This window comes from Phodopus roborovskii, unplaced genomic scaffold, assembly GCF_943737965.1.
Source record: "Phodopus roborovskii unplaced genomic scaffold, PHOROB, whole genome shotgun sequence".
NCBI classification, from domain to species: Eukaryota; Metazoa; Chordata; class Mammalia; order Rodentia; family Cricetidae; genus Phodopus; species Phodopus roborovskii.
In genome coordinates this window covers 12,781,566-12,803,478 of record NW_026126567.1, presented here as the reverse complement: position 1 = coordinate 12,803,478, position 21,913 = coordinate 12,781,566, and the positions used below count along the sequence as shown (strand labels likewise).

At 46.6% G+C, this 21,913-nt stretch overlaps 1 protein-coding gene across 2 annotated transcripts in view; it reads right to left on the bottom strand.

Annotated features, from left to right (window-relative positions):
* Positions 1 to 4,085: 4,085 nt before the first annotated feature.
* Fbxo32 (F-box protein 32) overlaps positions 4,086 to 21,913 on the bottom strand; it is a 33,011-nt gene continuing 15,183 nt past the window's right edge. The window contains exons 5-9 of one of the 2 annotated variants that reach the window (XM_051202483.1): positions 15,362 to 15,455; positions 14,400 to 14,584; positions 7,585 to 7,719; positions 6,219 to 6,362; positions 4,086 to 4,829 (exon numbers count right to left, since the gene is read on the bottom strand). In XM_051202483.1, coding sequence (XP_051058440.1) covers positions 4,740 to 4,829; positions 6,219 to 6,362; positions 7,585 to 7,719; positions 14,400 to 14,584; positions 15,362 to 15,455 — 648 coding nt within the window. In that variant the 3' untranslated portion in view covers positions 4,086 to 4,739. Of the gene's footprint in view, positions 4,830 to 6,218; positions 6,363 to 7,584; positions 7,768 to 14,399; positions 14,585 to 15,361; positions 15,456 to 21,913 lie in introns of both variants that reach the window. The other variant, XM_051202482.1, reaches the window with a different exon arrangement.

Below are 21,913 nucleotides of genomic sequence, written 5' to 3'. Positions count from 1 at the left end.
ATGCCAGTAGGAGCTGGGTCAACACTACACTCATCTGTTCTTTGTGTGTGTGTGTATGTGATTTGTGCATGTGTACATGCTAGAATGGCTGGGGATATGTGTGCACTTATGTATTTGGAGGTCAGGGCAGACGCTGGGAGTCTTCCTGGATCTCTGTGCACTTTTATTGTGAGGCAGGATCTCTCACTGAGCCTGGGTATCACTTGATTCTTAAGACTGGATGAATTCCCCATGCACTGAAGTTCATGCCTGGCTTTCACATGGGTGCTGGAATCTGGATTCGGGTCTTCACACTTTCATAGCAGACACTTTATCAACCAGCCATCTCCCCAGGACCCTGTAATCTATTCTGAGAAGCCTTGCTATGTATCCCTGGCTAGAAGTGCAACTCTCCTACCTCCGCAAAGGTTACAGGTGTACACCACATGCCTGGCGTGTTGGTTACTTCCTAGTAACCATGCTGTAGTCACAGCAGAATGAGAGGGTGTGAAAATGAATGGGGGCTCCTTAACTTCTCTGGTAAGAACCAGACTTAAAAGGTTTGGAAGGTTTTGTGGCAGACGCCCATCAAGGGATGGTCTCCTCTGCCTCCCGCAATGAGGGTCTTTGGAAGAATCACACCAAGTGTCGTGAATCTACACATGTCCACAAGGTGCTTGGGTGGGAGGTGGACTCCTAGCTCTAGGTTTCTGTTCGCTCTCTGTTGCTGACTTCACAGGGAGTGCAGAGGAAGGCTCCCCATCTCCCAGTTCTGGACAGGCTTCCTCATCTTGAAAGGTAGAAATGTCAGAATACTCCCTCGCTAGCAACCCTTCTTGGTCTAACGTCTGGGATGGGGATTTCCTTCATTTAGAAAACCAAAGGTGGGTTTGTTGTTGTTGTTTTCTGTTTCAGTAAAGCAGAGAAGGAAACATTTACAGAAAACGTAGAATTTAGAGGAATTACTACCTTATCTGTTGAAACCATAGACGGCCCATGATACATCAAAGAGCAAGGTCCCTGCGTGTGCCCAGAGGTTGAGGGTGATTCTTAGTCTCTGCAAGCATTAACATGTTTCAAGCCAGCATCCAGTCAAGAGAAGATGGTTCATAGACTCAGAGAGTTGGAAACAGAAGAAAAAAACAAAAAAACCACCAACAACAGATGTCAACATAGAAAATTATAGAGTTTAGTTTAGTTTAAAAATGCACACATAAAAATCACGGTCAAAAATTCACACATAAAATTTAGAATGTTTGCATAGCAAGATGTTATTGGCCTACAGCCAGGCAGAAAAATATAAACCCAGGTGCATGTTTGACAATCACCATTGTTTTGAATGCTGAGAACCACACGCTACTAAACATGTCCTGATTTATCTCTGTGAATCATGTCAGTTGCTTAGGCAAATCAAATCCCCAACCTTTTTTCTTCCACATAGAACAATGGAAACAAGGAACCTATGTCAATAGCAAGCACCTCACCAGGGAAGGGTGTGGGAGGCCACAGGGATGTGCCACCCACTAGCTGGCTTCACGGCCACAAGCAGATCTGCTCTTCTGCTGAGAGCTTTTGCAGTGGACATTATCTTGTCCAAGCCACTTCTACCTGAAATTGATCACCACCAGCCAGAAGGCCTGTCCCCGCTGATGGACTGGAGGTCCCCTTGTAACGTCTGGTCCTTTGTGCCACCCTTGCATCCCATTGGACTGATTACACCTGTTCACTCAACAGTGGTGAGTCATGACATGGTCTAGCTGCCAGTGTCACTGGGTTTATTTATTTATTTTTCCTCTTACTGGCCCTTGCCATAAAAGGAGCATTCCTAAACTTTATATGGAATGATTCTCCCTCTTCAGAGACTCTCAGCCAATTGCTCTTAAGTTTTCAGTCCCCTTTCCCTGGGTTTGCTCAGGTTTACAGAACACGTTTCCTTCTCTTGATACCCAAATGACTTCAGAGTGGGCACAACTCTAGCTCTGCTTTACAGCATGCAAAGGAGGGCCAGGGGGCCACGGCACAGAGAAAAATGTGTTTGTGTTGGAAAAATTCTTCCAGCAGTTTCTATTGCCACACCCCTCTTGCTTTTTGTAGCCGCAGCTCTGGGTCTGGGATCCTCAGTTTGTGTTTTAGATCTGGGAGTCCTGGGTGGGTTTGCCAAGAGGAATTCTATAGACTATTAATGTCCTAGGAGCAGACGTTTTTAAGTCCTGTTACTTGTACGTGAGGCTCTGGCCATGACCTAATATGGGTGTCTTGCCTGCTCAACACTCTCCATTGCTCCTCCCCCTCGCAATATCAAAGATACACCATTTCTACTCCTCCCCCTCTCCCTCTCCACCTGCCACATCCTTCCTGTTCCCAAGAACCAATGAAAGTGACCCACACAGGCTCCTTTTTCCTCTTTCATCCTACATTGATTCTTCAGCTGTGCCATATCCAATGACGCCAAGGCTCACAGACTCTCCAGGCACCCAGCCAGCTCTCAGTGCTTGGGGAGAGGGCCATTTTGCACAGAGGCAGGTTGTTGCAGGTATGATGTGTGCCTCTGCGCACTGCTGACATTGTCCATGAGACTGGCTTGCCAGAGCTGTGGTAACAAGGTAATGTGGCCCCTAACCCGCGGGCCCTTAACCCTATGTGTCACTCAATCACTGTTTCCAGATCTTTCTGTAGCAGTGGCTGACCCAGCTCCACCTCACATCTAGATTATAAGATAACATACTGTAGAGTCTGACAATTTTGGAAAAGTGTCTTCCTTCCTTCCCTCTTCTTTCAGAGTCAAAGCCCTATGTTCCTATGTAGTGTTCTGCCTGCATGTATCCCTGCAGGCCAGAAGAGGGCACCAGATCTCATTACAGATGGCTGTGAGCCACCATGTGGTTGCTGAGAATTGAACTCACGACCTCTGGAAGAGCAGCCAGTGTCCTTAACCACTGAGCCATCTCTTCAGTCCCTTCCCTATGTTCTTAATGTGAAACTAATTCTTGGGTGAAGAGTAAAAAGAAACGAAACCAAATAGAAAACCCTTCGCTGTTACTGGTTTCTAGTCCCATCTTTTACATCTCCCTTTCCCCATTACGAGCCTTTAAATTCAACTTAATTTTCCCCTCAAGGAAGAAGGAAATGTGAAGAGCTTCTGGTGTAAGCAGATACTGCACAGCTGACTCCGACTGCCTGCACCGCACTGCCCCAGGCATGCTCTATTACTGAAGGGACAGGTGTTGACTGTCCCTTGTTCCTGTGCACGCTCAGCCACTTTTCCTCTCCTCCGAGGACCACCCAAGCATCAATGCTTCAGGTTACACAATACCTTACTTAACATTTATGTGGAACAACTTTCTATTTCTGCTTACTTGCCAAGGACATGCATAGTGGCAGGTTCATTTGGAGATTAAAAAAAAAAAAAAAAAAAAAAGAAAGCAAATACAACTGCAAATATATGTACATGGTAGAAAAGCATCAATCTATAAAAAGTAAAAAATAACATTGCCCCCCACCCCAGGAATCAGCTCCTGAAGTCCTGAGATTTGCTTTCTTCCACAGTGTTCATATCTCTGCTTTGCAACCCCCCCCCCCAGGATCCTTTGTTTCTTAACTCTCTGTTTTAACTCAGCTCTGAAAGAAGATGAACTCATCTCTCTGGCTGTCTGGAGCTCCAGGCTTCCTATAAATCACACTTGTGGTAAGTCCCAGTTCAGGATGACTCAGGTTTGATGTTGGACCTAAAGAACCGAATAGAGCTTCGGCTCATTACCCTGCCAGGGAAGCATCAGCTATCAGAAGGGTTAATTGGCTAGTGGGAAAATGTCTCTCTCCAGCCTCAGCTCCACTAAGTTCACAGACGTCCACTAATCCATGAAGATACCCATGGAAGCCCAAAGCCCAGAAGTTAAGCGAGAAGAGGGTAGAGTTAAATCAGAAGTGCCAAGCCTCCACATCTACAGGCACCTAATTCTAGCTCTTCATGACTCCTGCTGGAGCTGTTCTTAACACTGGCCTTCCAGTTCCCTACACTTGCTACAGCATGGAAGGAAAAAAAGCCTTAGATACCGGGAGGGGAGAGGGAAAAGGCAGTCAGAACCAAGAGAAGTTTTGTTTTGTTGTTTTCTAATAGCGTTCTCATCTCAGATCATTGACAGATGAAAGAACTTACATGAAACACAGACATTGCCTGCTAGATAACGCATGCTGTCAGAGAGCACTCTATGCTTTTAGAGGTAGACCATTGTGTGGCATCTTCGTAGGATAAGGCCTTATGCCCCGTGCAGGTTTCAGATGGGCGGACGTCTCTGCCTGTTCAAAAAAACCCCAAAACCAAACCCAAAGCCCAAGGACTTCTCAACTGAAGTGTTCATTTTTCTTCTTCCTCATTTTGTCTTAGCATTATCACATTGTAAACAGTGTTCTGTCTTGCCTTTGAGTTTTGCCTTTTTCTTCGGAAGTTTCCGTGAACATCAAGAGGACTCCATTTTCATGACAGACATAGAGTTCTTGCCCTTATAGTCTTGCTGGCAAATAGTTAGGAAAAAAAAATAAAAAGTCTATTTACAGTATCTGTTTTCCCGTACCAGTTCTAATGTGAAGTTCACATTTGTAAATTCCCACTGGCAGCTGCATCTCTTCCTTCCAAAGTCTTCTCCTCAGTGACTTAGAAGTCTCAAGCCAAGGCTTAAAATGTACTATTTACAAAGGAAGGATCCGAACTCCCAGCCATCTGGTCAGCAGGGGCCTCGTGAAGTGCTGTCATGTGTTGGGATTCAGAACTTGAACAAGTTAATGAAGTCCTGGGGGGACAGTGGCATGGAGCAGCTCTCAGGGTTGTTGGCTGTGCACGGATGGTCAGTGCCCTGGAAAGAGCATCGTGGTTAGATCTGAGATCTTCAGTGGCAGCTCCCTGGCTCTGTACGGCGTGGCCCAATCTCTTAGCAACTCTATCAAGAATGCCACGCAGGGGCTGGAGAGGTGGCTCCATGGCTAAGAGCATGTTACTGCTCTTGAAGAGGACCCAAGTCCTGGTCTTGTATCTGGACCAAGTGGCTCACCACCACCTGTAACTTCAGCTCCATGGTATGTGACACCTTCTTCCAGCCTCTGCAGGCACTGCTCTCACATGAACATAAGCACACACGCAAACATGTATGCATGTTTATGAGCACAGATACCAACAAATCTTAGAGGCAGGAGAATGCCACCGAATTCAGGGAGTGAGGAGTGACTGGAGTGTGACCATGAGGACAGGTGTGTTTGGGTTCCGGGTACCCACATAAAAGCTGGGCATGAAGGCATGCATCTTGTAACCCTAGGGCACAGGGGTGAGGCTGCACAGGGGTGAGGCTAGTCTAGCCAACCTGGTGAGCTCCAGGTTCAGTCTTTTTTAAAGATTTATTTTATGTATATGAGTGTTCTATCTGCATGTAGTGCTAGAAGAGGGCATCAGATCACACTGTAGATGGTTGCGAGCCACCATGTGGTTGCTGGGAATTGAACTCAGGACCTTTGGAAGAGCAGCCATCTCTCTAGCATTCCCCCTCTCCTTTCTAGCTCTCCCCACATTGTTTTTAAGGTGGTGAGCTATTGAGGAAAAAGGAGACTGTGATCTCAGGCCTCCACATGCATGTGTTCATATGTCATATGTCACATACATGTGCATACACAAACACATCCCACATATACTGCCCCTCCTCACCCCCCAAAGGAATTTCACAGCACTGAGAAGCTAAAGAATATTAGTGTTTGCCTATGTGTTCACCTGTGCACACAAAGACAGAATGTGTGGTGAATGGGTTTGACAGAAATCAGCATAAGGGCTGGAGGAAATGCAGGTGTCTGAGCGTCTCTTCCCTGCACAAGTGCCCACTGAGACTCACTCTCCTCTTAGTTCAGGGCGGAGAGAGGAGAGAACACGGGAGGTCTGGTCTCATGTTGCTGGTTTTGTTGGCACTTAGGACCCCGGCTCGGGGGTAGTCAGGGCTGGAGGCAGACACTGAAGCAGAGGCCATGGAGGGAGCTGTGTTCAGGCTGTTCCTCCAGCTTGCGCAGCCTGCTTTGTTACTGCTGCCCAGGAGTGGTGCTGCTCAGCCAGCTGGGTCCTTCTACAATGACCAACCAAGGAAATGCCCCATGGTCTTGCCCACAGCCCAGTTTGGTGAGGACATTTTAAACTGAGCCCCCCCCCCTTCCAAAACGATGCTAGCTTGTGTCACGTTGACACAACCCTGGCCAGCACAGACACGTACCTTCCAGGAGAGGATGTGGCAGTGTCTGCAAAGCTGCAGGGTGTCCCCATACTGCTCTCTCCGTGGGTAACATCGTATCAGCTTAAAATACATCTTCTTCCAATCCAGCTGTCCTTTGTCAGACAAGATCAGTCGCTTTCGGATCTAAAAACCAAGCGGAGAAAAGTAGTTTCAGGAGAGGACAGTTTGGGGTTTTCTGGTTCCGAGGGCCTGCTCCTACTCTCTCCCCCACGTTTTTACACGGATTCTAGAGCGCCCAGGGACAAAACTGTCAACTTGGAAAGCGGCGCTTCCCTAGTTCTCTCTGCTCACTCAGCACTGTTTAACCAGCTCCGGAAAGAAACAGGGATTCCTAGTGATTGATTGCTCCTGCACTGCCTTGGACTGGCCCCACAGGCCACGCCCATCTTTTCTTTGCTGGACACCTGGACCATTATTTCCAGGCAGGCGTAGTTATTAGCACCGTGGCTCTATTTTACTTCACGTTTACGTATCAGTGGCTCCATGAAGAGACCCTGTTGAATTAATTAACGCACATACGCAGAAATCGGAAAACCAGCCCTAAGTGGTGTGATGAGGAACAGGTTTACAGGGTGAATTGGTCCACGGTCCAATTCAAATGTAGGGCCAGTTAGTCCTCTCACTCTGAGGGTCATTTCACTAAAGTGAATACAGCAATTGATCATTTGTGGCCTTGGTCATTTCACCTGTTTGAAGTGAGCATGACAATATCTACTCTTCTTGGGTTGGAAGGATAAAAGGAAATAATGTTCATAAAAGTGCTTGTATAAAGCACCATAAATGTCTTTTTTCTTTCTTTCTTTCTTTCTTTTTTTTTTTTAAGGAAGAGGCAATACCAATTTGTGAAATTTTGGGGTGAGCTGTAAAATGTAACTTGCGTTAGGGATTTATTTATTTTTTTCCTTTATCAAGACAATGACGACAATAATAAGGAAACCAAAAGCAAAAAAATCTCCAACACTGACTTAGGAACACTTTAGACCAGTGTGGTTCTTAACTTAAGGGTCACGATCCCCTGTTGGGGGTCCAGTGACCCTTTCACAGGGCTAGCCTAAGACCACTGTGATACTTATGTTGTGATTCATAACAGTGTCAAAATGACAGCTGGGAAGTAGTAACGAAAATAATTGCATGGTTGGGGGTCACCACAATACAAGGAACCGTACTGAAGGGTCACAGTGTTAGGAAGGTTGACAATCCCAGCCTTAGGCTGCTGCTTTCCGGTAAGCCAGGCATTCCTGGAGGCAGGCAGCGCCACTTCATGCTGGAGAAGAACCGGTCTTTTTAGGGGGTCAGATCAGGGAGCACGGGGAGTGGGGGGAGCAGGTCACTGGACTTCACGGACCTGCCGTTCTGAGAAATGGTACTGGCAGAGTCGCTTCCACAGCAGCCGGTCCTCACTGAGCACATGCAGGTCTGGGGCTGCCTGGCCCAGGCTGACCAGGTCCCGTCCATCGCTCAGCCTCTGCATGATGTTCAGCTGCAAGCACACAGGCAGGTCGGTGAACGTGAGGCCCTTGAAGGCAGGCTGCAGAGAGAAGGCCAGGTAATTAGCTGGGTACTTTCCAGGTAACTTGCTCCCAGAATGCCAATGTGCCCCAGACGTCCAATCTCAAGCTGGTTTATCAACTGCTAGATTCTCAAAGTGGTGATGCTCCTGGTCCAACAAGTAGAAGCAGGGCCCAGGGCAGTGTCCTGGCTGACTGCAGCTGGCAGGCTTTCTTTTAGTTTGCAAGCTTTTGCTTTGGAAAAAACAAACAAACAAACAAAAACTCACTAAAAAGCGTATGCTGGATTCCTTCCTTCCTTCCTTCCTCCCTCCCTCCCTCCCTGAGACAGCCCTGGCTGTCCTAGAACTCACTCTGTAGACTAGGCTGGCCTTGAACTCATGAGATCCACCTGCCTCTGTCCCCCAAGGCCTGGGATTAAAGGTGTGCACCGCCTTCATTCTGCTATATTTTTCTTTATTGCTGAGATTTTCATACATGTATACAACGACACCATCTACCCCGTTTCTCTCCTCTAACCCCTCCCCCCTGTAACTGACAGGCCCTCTCAACTTCATGTCCTTTTTAGAAAATATTTATTTTTATTGCATGTGTGTGAGTGTTTGCCTGCATTTATGTAAATGCAGCATGTCCATGCCTAGTGCCTACAGAGGTCAGAAGAGGTTGAATCCCCTGGACCTGGCGTTACAGTGGTTGTGAGCTGCCATGTGGATGCCAGTAACAAAACCCAGGTCCTCTGCAAGAGCAACAAGTGCTCTTAACCACTGAGCCATCTCTCTAGCTTCTCATGGTTCGTTTTCGACAACCCCCTAAGTCCAATTAATGCTGCCCATATGTGTGTGGTGTGGGGCCATCCACTGGAGCATGGGAACATACTGGAGTTTTGTGCTTTGTCAGCTTTCCCGCTCAACTCCAAGACACACCTTCCAAAAGTGCCACTGTCCCGATGGCTGGCCCAGGCAGACACCTGGCCTCCCATCCTCTGTGATCTCAGATCTGTGATCTCCCTGTCCTCTGTGATCTCAGATCATCCCATTTCAGGGTACTCCCCGGCACCCAAACCATGTCTTGCCTACCTATGTACAGTGCCCTCACCCACCTGGCCTTCGCCTGCCCCTCAGACCCACTTCAAACCCATTCCCATTGGACATGCGGTACATGCCTTTGAACCCAGCACTTGGGAGGTAGCAAGAGTTGGATATCCATGTGCTCATGGCTATCCTGGTCTACATAGCAAGTTCTAAGACAGCCAGGGCTACAGAGAGAGACCCTGCCTTAAAAAAAAAAAAAAAAAAACAACAACAACAAAAAACCAAATAAAAAGCAAAACCAAACTCACCCCTTTCCTCTGACTACCTTTTTGGCCTTTTTGGCTTCTGTATTTCCCTTAGGTCTCCTTCCCTGCACCGTCTTAGACCTCCAGGAGCTCCTTCATTGACTGTCTGTATCCTCCCCACCCCCTTAAACAACTCCTTCCCCTTAAAAAAACACTGAATGGGACCATTCCTTTCAGAGCTCAAGGTCCTGGACAACAGGGAGTCTGCTTTGTTTTGCTGTTGTGCCCTGGTGTCCAGAGTGTTTGTCACATCATAAGCACTCAATAAATATTAGTGCAATGGATTAAGTCCAAACAGTTGCACGGGGAAAAAAAAGAGCATAACACAAAGACCCTGTGTTTGTGTGTGTGGTATGTGTGTTTACAGGGCTATATGTATGTGTATGCATGCATCTGTGTGGGTTTGTGTATGTATGCTTGTGGATATGCGTTTGTGTGTATGTGTTTGTGTACATTCTGGGAATGGTTTGCTCCAAACCCTTTGAGCTAAGCTCCACTGTAACAGAGGTGGCTCTATTCACACCAGGGAACATTCAATTTCCAAAACTTTTATTCTACAAATATGAGTGTTTTGCCTGCATATATATATGTGTGTGTGTGTGTGTGTGTGTGTGTGTGTGTGTGTGTGTGCACCATATGTGTGCATGGTGCCCCTGGAGATCAGAAGGTGTCACATCCTCTGGAACTAGAGTTTCAGATGGTTGTGAGCCCCCATGTGGGTGGTGGGAACTGAACCCTGGTCTTCTGCAGAAGCAACAGTGCTCGTAACTGCTGAGCCCCTCCAGGGAAGGTTTTACAAACTACTCATTTATATGTAATAGACACCTTGAGCTTCTGTAGGAACTTGTACTAAAGCCCCAAGCTTATATTCAAGCCCTTTCTTATTTTAAAATTTGATGATCTCAAGATACCTCACCTAGATCTACATCCTTGAAGGCAGGCTCTAGCTTGGAGGCCTTGGAGACTGACTAGTCCAGCACAAAAGGCCCTTGTGACACTTACTGTAGACAGGGGCAGAACTGCAGAGGGAAAAACAATACTCTTGGAATAGGGATTATTTTTCTCATCAACATACAGAAGCCCAAACACACGGAGGACTTCAGGGGTTACTTGAGCCCAGCCTCATTAGGATTCCAAGTGCCATTTAGTACTGGAAATCACCCAAGTCCCTTGGTAGGGAAGACAGGTACTGGTGGGAAGATTGGTCATACAAGGAGGACTTACTGGGGACTGTTGAGAAGAACGGGCGTGGCATGGGAGGGGATGTGATATGGGCAGATGGCAGATCCAAATGGCATCCTGGGAAGCCTGGGTCTCAGCTTCCTCAGCTCCCAAAGACTGTGTTTAGAATACTGAAGATCCCTCTAGCTCTAATGGTCTTGGACCTGCAGCGACTCAGGCCTCCTGTTTCATCAGAAGTGTCCGTGATTTGACAACTTTTACTGCTCACTTCTACCCCAGGCTGTTGGGCCGAAGTCAATTTGTTTGCAACATCCAGGACTTTGTGTGACCGCAGCAAGCCCTAGACCTATTTGTCATTTATCATCTGCTGTTGATCATATGAGCTAATAAAACTGCCATGGGATTTTCTCTTTGTTTCCAGCACTTCAAAGCCTCTACTTTTTTGGTGAAAAGTCCCAGGCCAATTATTACATTAACTCCTATTAAAGGCAAGTTTGCTTGGCAGAGTTCGCTCTGTCAGATTTTCAAACCTGAACTTTTCCAAAGCCCTTGCCCAGACCTCATGCCAAGCCCTTATTCCTGATAGATGGTTAACTGCTTGCATGCCTTCTTCCTTTCGAATATAAACATATAAAAGGAAAAATATGTCACTCTCGAAGCCTTAGTCAAGCATTTGGCTAAACTCCGTTTGCATCTACCCCAGCCCCCATTTTCCAAAACATTGCACAGCACTATAATTATATTTAATTTTCCCCCTACAAACCAGTTCTCTTAATTTTGTCCTTCGTCCCTTATTATTATATAAATCACATTTGCCAATAAAAATTGGCTTGAGAGAACTAGATATGAATATTTCTAAGGCAAACAATGTTATGCTGGGGCAGCTGTGGCAGACCATGGGCAAAGAGGAAAGTGTCTACTGTGAAAGTCAGCTTAATATTTTCAAGGATTGGCACACCTCTCCTTCTGACAAATATAAAAATATCATCCAGGCTGAGGTAATTAGTGTGTTCTTGTTCTCTTACACCCTCCTCACTCTCTGTCCAAGGACCTTATAACCCAGGCTGGCTTCAAGTTTTTTCTGTAGGGAGGATGACCTTGAGCTCACCATTCTCCTGCCTCTACTTCCCAAGCGTGCTGAGATTACAGGCCCGAGTCACCAAGCCCCAGAAGAGTTGGGGATTTATGTGGGAAGCCCTACTATACAGCTCTCAGAACAGAACAGCTCAGCGCCCCTGGTGGGTTCAGGAGAGGACGGAGTGGAGAAGCTACCAGTGGTTTAAAGTATAACCTCTGTGAGCAGCCTGTTTTGGAGTCTGATGTCAGACCTCGGGGCACAATCACAGACTGCCCTCCATGGTCTTGGTTTCTACATCCTTGAATTCTATGAACCACAGATGGGAAATGCTGAGGGGGGGAAAAACGCATCTGCACTGACTTCGTAGACTCTTTCTTGTCATCATGCCCGATGCACATAGCATCCTATAAGGTATTAAAATCAGGCTCAAGATGATTGCAGTGCAGAAGAGGATGCATGTAGGCTAAGCAGAGTCACTGTACAAGACACTAGAGCATCCATGGCATCCAGGGTATCCTTGGCATGTCTCTGAAATTTATTCTCTGTGGATACTGAGGATGATTTTTTTCTCACTTACAAAACGAAGAAATGAAAATCTTGCAGTGTGGCTGGGTAGAAGAGATGAGACAATGCATAGAAGTAAATTTCAGTCATTTGCCACAGTTACAATTCATTACTAGATAAGATTATTATCACATGGGAAGCACTTACAGTATGTGTGCAGGCAAGCCTTTGATCATAACAACATCTAATTCAGCTATAATAATGACTACTATATACCAGGTCCTGTTCCAGCTGCTGTCTGTAGACTAGCTTAAGCAATCTCTTTCCTATGTTAAATCTCACACAGGGATATGAGATGAGCATGTCTGCCTCTATTTTCCAAGTGACGAAAGTGAAGCTGAGTAATGGTCAGAATCTTGCAGTTGGTAACTTATCACTGTCATCCATCATCTAGGACAATATTGTCCAACCGTGCACCCTGGAACTCTGAGCATATACTTCAGTAGGCAGGTTGGTGGGGAACTGTCTCTTCAAAGAAGCATTCACTCTTCAACTAAAATCTACTGACTGCCAGTACCAGGTATAGAGTGGCAGGAGACCAAGTCTTTTCTTTTGGAAAAGCAGTGGATGGGGACAGATGTGTATGTGTGTGAGATCCTTCTAGCTAGTCAGACGGCTCTGACGAAGACTGTGATAGGAGATTTAAGAGATGGGATGGACCAGGAAGACCGTGAGCCAAAAGGCCCTGAGGTAGCATGTAGGGGAAGGGTGGGGCTCACTGGAGCACCTCAGGTAGATGTTAGAGAGAGATGAGCATCAGGCCTGGATCCCTTCTGCAGAGGATTTCATTGGATTAAAAAGCGTTTTGATTTTTTTTTTTTTTGGATGAGCTGGATCAGTGGATAAGCAGTTGGAAGAGAACTAGATGGGAAAAAGTTTGGAAACCACTGATGTTCAGCACACTTTGCCATTTTAGGAATAAATGCCTGCAGCTTCTGACTTTAGCCTAACTGCTGTGCAGTGCTGAGAAGATCACTGGCGTGCTCTGATGCCCACTTCAGCGCCACCCTAGTAGGGGTGATAGTAGTCACAATGGCTGACTTTCAAGAGTGTTTGGGGTCAACCAAGGAGGGTTTTAAGGACATAAGGTCATGAAGGTGTAAGGAATGGGAGATCGGGGTAGGAGACACGCTTGTTTGAGGTGGCCAGAGGGAACACAGTTCAGGGGCAAGCATGGCCATCCAAATGAATCCTCCAAATTGCGATCTCCTTGGAACAGATGGCCTTGTTTGTTTCCATCACTGGCTGGGAACTTTCTCTGGGGAATAAGACCAGGATGCATTCAGTCCAGGCCATAGAGACTTGGGTCTACCTGAGTTTTCTGAGAGAAGAAGGGAATTCTGGTCTTAAATGTGCATTGTTAAGCTGTGTCTCTACTTCAGAGATGAGACAGGGACAAATGCTTACAATTATACTGTTTATGACAAATGCTTGATTTGCTTAAAACAATCCAACGGTGGTGATAACTTCTGAAAGATGACCTACATTTGGGCTCTGTTCGGTCCTTTGCACACATGTGTTTGCAGGCACATGCATGTGTGTGCACGTACATGCGTATGTGGGTGTGTACAAGCAGGGACGTCATGGCCTAAGTGACTCTAAGGAAGTCATGTCATTAGAGGTATCCGATTATTCCCTGTGCTGCAGAATTTAAGAAACCAAGGCTCAGAGAAGCCACTGATTGTAAAGAAAGAATGTGCTTTTTGGAAACATCATACAGAAAGGTAACTACTTAGAAGAGTCACAGGGTTTTCTGTCTGCATGTCACCTTCACCTGATACATGGTGTAGCTCTAAACTGTGTGAGCCCCGGAAGCCACTTAACCAGCCCGGTGTGTGATTAGATAAATTAGCCAAGTGTTGCCTGAGCTCCCCAAGTGTGCCTGTCCATTAGTGAGCCCTGAGAGATTACGCCAGCGACATTCACACAGTTGTGTGTGCCTTAGTATCCCCCTCATCAGTAAGAGGATGGGAGCCAAATGAAGACCACACTGGTAATCCACAGGCTCTGAGTGAGTCTAGCTCAGCATTTTCTTACTTGTTCAGGCTTGGTTCAAAGGTGTCCTTTGTCATCACTACCATTAAATGGGACTGAAATTCTAAAAGGCTGGTGGTACCAGTTCTCCAAGCCACTGTCTTCTGGGTTCCATTGTACTCAAGGCAGTATCCCCAGGCCACAAACAGCTCATTCTTTTTGAGGGAGTGGGCAGAGAGCTCCCCCAAGCCTCACTGAACCCTTGAGCGGACAGCCAGCATCCCTCCCCGAATAGCCATGTTCCCATTTCTTTGCCCAATGTTTCAGTTGCCTGTCATCTTTCATATTCCTTCCGCTTGTTTTGCCAAGTTCTTCTCCCCGCCCACCCCGCTTTATCGGGATGCTCCTCATACCACCTACCACCCTCAGCGCACGGATGAGGCAGCAGACCAGAAGCGGCCGCTGCTGCATCCCCAGAGTGAGGAAACCTTGGTGGGGTGAGTGGGGCTTGCACTCACCCTGGTGATCTGGATGCCACTCAGCTGCTGCTGCCAGTGTAGAATGGTCTCCATCCGGTACACCCACATATTAATGTTGCCCACCAGGACAGACTTGCCAACTCTCTGGACCAGCGTGCATAAGGATGTGTAGAGGGTCTGGAGAAGTTCCCTTATGAGTCTGATGTTCTGCTGGTCTTCGAGGACTTGAGTGGGGAGAAGAAAAATGAGATCAGGGTTATGTGATGGAAACCACGCGTGTTACAGGCGGTCTTTTCCTCGCCATCGTCTGCTCCCATCACTGGGCTCTGTCTCCTTTCTCAGCTGTGCTTACTCTATCCTGGGCCAACGGTAGACTTTCCATTACATAGGTCCCTCTTTGTTCTAAATAACTCCTTTCTGTGTACGTTGCTCCTCCAGCGTCAAGGGTCCACCTGGTCAGAAAGCGGCTTTTTTTGTTCAGCAGCTGACATATTTTAGATGGTCAGCAGAAGACTGCAATTTTGGGGTTTGTAAGGTTGGGTTCTAACCCTGTCTGGATGATTTCTAGATGTTCATGGGCAGATCATTTCTCTTATGCATCAGGGCCCCCATGTGAGAGGCCATTCAGTTGAGCCAGAGGTCTCAGGTCATCGCTAGTTCAGTCCATGCCTTCATTCTGCCTTGCACACAGCTCCATTCCCTAGGAATATAGAAGCTGCAAGGCTAAGGGAGGGGTACATGTCCTCATTGAGAAAGCCAGTCAAACTTAAAGCAAGGCAAACAGATGATCCTTAAGAGAGGACAAGAGGGCAGTGGTCTTGTTCTTTGCCAAGGGCTCAGGGTGGTACCTTTTTCTGAGCTGGAAGCTGGTGGCCCTGGAATTCAGCTGACACAACTCATTGGCATCCACTCACATTACTTTAAATCTAGCGACATGTTCTTTGATGAGAAAATCCACCTGCCTATTCCCATGCCTATAAAAAGGGGCCGGGAGGGCTCACCTTTCAGAACTACTTTTTCCAAAATGTTCATGAAGTTCTTCTGGGCGATGCCACTCAGGGATGTGAGCTGCGACTTCGCTATCAGTTCCAACAGCTGTGGATAAAAATAGAAGTTGCCAGGCTTAGAATACAGAGATATTTTTCTCCTCTAATCTTCACTTTTGAGTCACATGATGCACAGATACAGGCTGATGGGAGAGAGAGAGAGATAAATGGCAGGCAAGGCCACCAGGCAATAAAGAGCAGGCACTCCCAGTGAAAGACAAATGGCGGTAATTCAAAACTCGGAGTCAGGATGAATATTTAATTGCTTTTTTTCCATTTATATATAAAGGGCTTGGGCCTCAGCCAGGGCTAATCCATTCTATTCGGTCCATTTGGGAAAGGGGAGCTGACACTATTCCAGAGGGAACAGACCTCTCATGACCTCTGAGCACGGGAGCTCCGCACAGTCACCCCCAGGGGAAACTGTTCTTGCCCTGGCTTGAACTCTTGTCTACTGGCTCCCACTGTTCTCAGGGCACAGGGAAGCTTGTGTTTGGTGACCATGCACTTGTCCCAAGACATGGTCAGCTTTTTCACATTCAATAAACCTGTCTGCTTAGATTCCTTTGCTGCATTTACCTTTCATTTTTAATAGACAGATGCCAAGGGAGAGAAACCAAGGGGTGGACAGTGTATCTACCTATTTCTTCCCAGAGGTTCAGAGGAGAAAGCCTTGTATCTGTTAACTTCGATGGGGTCTTTTTCAGACTCTCATATATATATGAGTGTTTGTGTAAGCGTAGCATGAGTGTGCCTGGTGCCATTAGAGGCCAGGAGAGGCCATTGGAACCTCTTGAACTAGAGCCACAGTGAGTTCCAGGACAGCCAGGACTCTAGAGAAGAACCCCGTCTTGAAAAGCCCAAACAAACAAGCAAAAACCTAGACGATTCTATTCTCGAAGTATAAAATGGCAAGGGGTCTTAGAGATCATCCAGTTCAACCCACTTCTCAGATGGATAAAGTGAGGCTCAAGCATATCACCAGGGCCTGTGAGATGGCTGAACAGGTGAAGACGCTTGCTGGCAAGTCCGACGGCCTGAACTTGATCTTCCAGGCACACGACAGAAGGACAGAGCCAAAAGCTGTTCTTCTGTGACCACCACACATGTGCCCATACACAGGCATGCAGTAATAGAATGAGACTTTAACACCGGCTTTATGAATTGTTTTACAACCTGCGAGAGGACTCAGCTGTGTCATACAGGGAAGGGACAGGACACACTGTGTGTTTCGAAGAATCGCCACACAAAAGGTTGCTATAGAGCCCAAACTATTTCATCAGAAGCAAGACAAATAAAGTCACCAAGAAAAACTCCACAGACTCAGGCTTAGTAAACGGACTTAGAAAACTAAGATCCAGTCAGGGAGCCACACTAGAGAGGTAACAGAAGTGAATGTGAGAATATCACAGTTAAATTTATTACTGGGTGTCATTAATATGTGCTAATTCTAAAAAGAAAGCGAAAATAGAAAACTAAGACCCATCACTTTTTGGACTCTCTGCTCCTAGAAAACTTCAATGGAACCCTGGACTCTCTCTCATCACAAAATTAAACAGGCTATTTTTGAGCAGGAACAAAATTTTCAGTCTGTTTTGTTTTAAGACAGGGCCTCACATAGTCTAGCTGCCTTCAAAGTTACTATGCTACGTAGCTAAGGATGACCTTGAACTCCGGATCCCCCATTTTCTACTTCTGTAGAGCTGGGATTACTGGTGCATCCCGCCACGCCTGTTTTACGAGATGCTGGGAATTAAGCACTGGCCTTCGAGCATGCCAAGCACACATGCTACCCACCAAGCTACAGTCTCAGCCCTGCAAGCTTTCTGAGAGCATTGTGGCAGACCAGGGCCCTGGCTGATTCCATGTGAGGTCCCTCATCACTGGACTATGACACAGTGCTGGATGCTGGAATCAAGGCAGAAGAAGGAAACAAGGTAAACCCCAAAAGCGTGCACTGCCAAAACAAAACAGAATGGGGACACAAGAAGTGAAAACAAAAGCTGACTGTAGAGGAGGAAGAACTTGGGACCCATGGGTGGTTCGGGGCGCCTCAGTGTCCAGGGACTAACTTAAACACTCTGTCCCCTCTGGGTCTCTGTCAAACCATATATAGACCTAGCCCCTTGAACGTAATTTTTCTCTAAATCGGAAAGAAAGTTTTCAACCTCAAATGTTTTCCTGCCGGGGTTGATATCTTTGACGTGTACAGTGGGTGGTACGGCCTCCTGACCTGGAGGAGGAGGACGTGACACCACTGTGTTGTGCTCAGCGCTAGGGACCTAAACTGAGAAGCCGAGGGGTTGACAAGAGAGATGCTGATGGTGGGCGCATCGAAACACACCCAGGCAGACACTCTGTCCATCTACAGAGACCAAAGCTCTCTGTGCCTGTCTGGTTCAGTTCAGCAACCCACGAGCACGTGACCGGGGAGAGAAGAACACAAACCTCTCATTTTCTCCCTGAGCAACAGCAGGCTGTGTGCAAAGCCAGGCTGAGGTTTATTAATACCCAGAGCCTCACATGACCAGCATAAAGCAAGATGAAAGACAACAAAAGCCTGGAGCTTGGAGCCTGCTCCTGCAGGGCAGGCAGCCTGCGATCAGCCAGAAATGCATCCAAGACATGGGTGCCTCGTGACCACCAGCTCCGGAGAGTGTCAGTGTTAGCCTAAGAAGGCACCGATCACAAGGAAAAGTAAATAAATAAGAACCCTCCTCTGTAGCAGCCCTGGCAGCAGACTGTATTTAGGGGAAGCAAAAGTCTCTTTGGGCTGGCTGATATTATCTTCCTTAACTGACGGGGGAGAGGAGTAACTGCTGTTAAGTGACAGAGGGGTGACATGTCAACGCTTTTCTCACCCTAACTGCAGGGAAAGTCCCTGTTGTCACAGCAAGGCAGCTGTGGAGACCTGGAACAGGACAGGATTCTCCGCCTGGGTGACCTTTGTAACTGCCAATCATTTAACAAGAATCTCTGTGTGTCCACGCTGTCCCTAGCATTGAGACAGATGACAGGGAATGATGACAAAAACACATGACCCCTATCCGAACGGAGTTTATTGCCATCCGGCTTGTTTGCGTACATGTAAAAGCCAATAAAAAGCCTATCTCAGGAAACACAAAACAGCAACAGAAAAGATGACCTACAGGATTGCTATGAGAATCAAGTGAGACAGAGACAAAAACTTACCGAGTGCCAAGCATGAAGTGTTATTATCACTGAGAAAATTATTCTTCTCCCCAATTCCAGTCTTTTATGGGAGTTTAAGGTTGACAACTGGAGTAGGCAAAATTTTTAAGGGGCCAAACAATAATTGCTTTTGTTTGTTTTTAAACAGGGTTTCTCTGTGAAACAGCCTTGGCTGGACTTGAACTCACAGAGATCTACCTGCTTCTGCATCCTGAATGCTGGGATGAAAGTCATGCACCATCGTTCCCAGCACCTGTTCTAAGGTTGGTGGGTTATTCAGTCTTTATACTAAAAATGCCCTGAGACTGTAACACAAATACAACCATAGACAATATGTAAATCAGTGTGTACCAGGTATGTATCTATAAAACTTTATTTACAAAAACCAGTGAAGGGCCAGATGTAGTCCTGGGCTTATTTCTGGTATACATCATAGAGATTGTAAGTGAAAAGTCCCAGAGTCAAACTGTTTTTTATAATGACAGCACCTGCTTTAGAACTGTTGTGAAGATCAAATAGTTCATCAAACACTCACAATGTGCCAGGAGAATATACTTAGTAGCTTATTATTAGCAGCTTTCCATCATAATACAGAGAAGACAGCGAGATAAAACTATTGCCATGTGGATAATAGCCAAGTACTAGCTAAAGAACAGCTTGTTTAAAGCCTCTGTGTTTCAGTTGTATATGGCATCAACGAAACACTTTCAGATTTTAATATTCCTCTGACATCTTTATTTGTGATGCATTCAACAGCTCTCTGTTGACACATCTCATGACCTGCAGAGGTGCTTCTTGCTTGAAGTCATATTTTGCTGACAGCAATGGACATTTACTGTGTGCAGAGACGGTGCCACAGAGTTCACCTGTGTGGGCTCAGTTTTCAATGACAAAGATGTTAAGTTCCTCACCCAACAAAGGAAGACGCTAAGAAGTCAAGTACAATAGTATGGGAGTCGATACTTGAGTCCAGACATCTCCAACAGAAAATATGTATTTTTGTAGCACTCAGGACCCCCATAGTGAAGGATATGTCAACAATTTGGCATGTAGGGCCACATTTTATTCTAATGACTGTAGCGCTATTATGACTGGTCATTGTCTGGGGAAAGAATCTGGACATTTTATATCAACCATGTACTGTGATTGGTGATCACATGCCAAGGTGAAATAATGCCCAGAAAATATTCTAACACGCTTAGAAAGAGGCAACAGCTTTGGGTTAACCTCTTACATCCATCCATAACTCTACTGCCAAGAACCAGCAGAGAGTGTCATGGGACACCAATCAACAATGATGGCGTCAAACCTGTCTATTGTTTTGTTAAGAGAGCTATTTGCCCCAGCGAGTAAGTTTGTATACAGCATTTGTTTACCAGGATGATTGAGCCAATTGGATCCTTTGCCCTTTGCCACAAGAGAAGGGGAGATGAGAGGGAAATGTCTTGTTTGGAAGTAGCTGTTTTCTGAAGGGCGAATTTCAGCTCAGGTGCCAGTAATGTGTGGCTGTGTTGAAGGAGAGGCAGAAGACAGTGAGGAAGAGGTAGTTAAGCTGTAGGCTGTCCTGAATGCCACAGTGTCATTGTGAGCGGGCAGTGTGGGAACCTGCCATTGAGTATGAGGACTACTCACTGTGCAGTGACAGAATGAAGCTTTGCCACTGGAGGCGGGGGGGGGGGGGGGGGGACGACGACCACATGCCCAAACCACATCCTGACATTCAGCCTCAACTCATGCTGGTTTTGGAGGAATTGGGGAAGAATCTAGTTGCAAGCAAAGCCATGTAGCAAATCTCAGTGTGTGTGCCAGCCACAGTTTGGCGTGATGTTTGGAGAGCCACGGGGCAAAAGCAATTTCTCTCCCATCATCTTTTACTCAAAAACGTGAGTGCATGCGTGTGTATGCACATTTGTGCGTGTGTGTGTGTGCAAATTTGCGTGTGTGTGCACGTTTGTGTATGTGTGTGTGTGCACACATTCACTGCATGTGAATGGATACTAACACGAACACCTTGTGGGAGTTGGTTCAGTTCTCCACTTTCACTTTTGTGTGAGCTCTGGAACTGAATTCAGGTCATCACTCTTGGTGGGAAAGTGCCTTTACCAGTTGACTTGTCTTGCTAGCCCAGCGCTAATAAAGATCATGTCATTTTCCCCACTCAGAGTCCTCAGAGGGCGTCCCTCTGCATTAGGGAAACCCCCAAGCTCCTTTTCACAACTGACAAGATCCTCCGGGACCTACTTCCTGTCCCTCTCCAGCTTCCTTTTGCATAATGGCCCTCAACTCATTCTGTCCCTGCTATATAGTCCAACTGCATTCGCTGGACAGGCTAAGTTCAACCCTAGTTGTGGGGCTCTCTCTGTCTCTGCCACATCTATCCCTTAGGTCTTAGTTCAAATGTTGCCTGGATAGGGAGCAGAGAGATCTCCCCTGACATCTTACAAGAAAACCAACCTCCTTTGCCATCTTACTTTCCTGAACCTTCACTGCTCCTTGTGCACGATTTTGCTGGCCTTTCACATACTTGCTGCCTGTCCAATCAGAAGCTCTGTTTCCAAACCCCAGGGGGAACTCAGTTTACTACCTCACCCCTGTGTATTGCATACAGCTTCTCCACACACACTTGGTTCTTACACATCTGTCTCTGAGGACTGAAGTCTATTATTTCTGGAAACGGGCGACCCGGATGCTCTGATGCTTGGGACGAGATGCTTCTTGTCAGTCAAACGACGTGATTCTAGATTGCCTGGACTTCCAGGTTGGAGTTCATATGGTATAAGAGTGTGTGTGGCTCCTGAAGTAGCACAGGGGGCTTAGGAGGAAGTTACCTACCAATCAGGAAAAACAATCTCAAACACTCCCTGAAGGGCAGGCAACCTGACCTCTACAGGGGTGCTGATAATCAAAAAATAAATAGCAGCTTCCCCTTCCTGGCAGTTTAAAAGGTCAAACTGGAATGGAGATTGACCATGTATATTCTATCTCATGAGGGGTATTGTTAATACTATATAAGAACATATTTGTGTCTTGGCTGGGTGTGGTGGCACATGCCTTTAATCCCAGCACCTGGGAAGCAGAAACAGTTGGATCCCTGTGAGTTTGAGGCCAGCCTGGTCAACACGGAGACGCCGTCTCAAACAAACAAAACACTATCAGAAAAGGATAGGTTTGTGTTCAAATTCTTCCATCTCCTAGGAAGAGGCTTTCCATAACTTGTTTGGAAAATCTGCTGGCATGACCAAAAGCAGCGAAGAGTTCCAGCCTCATGAAGCCTCAGCTATGTGTCTTGTGCTCAGCGGCCAGGCTGGGTGTCCA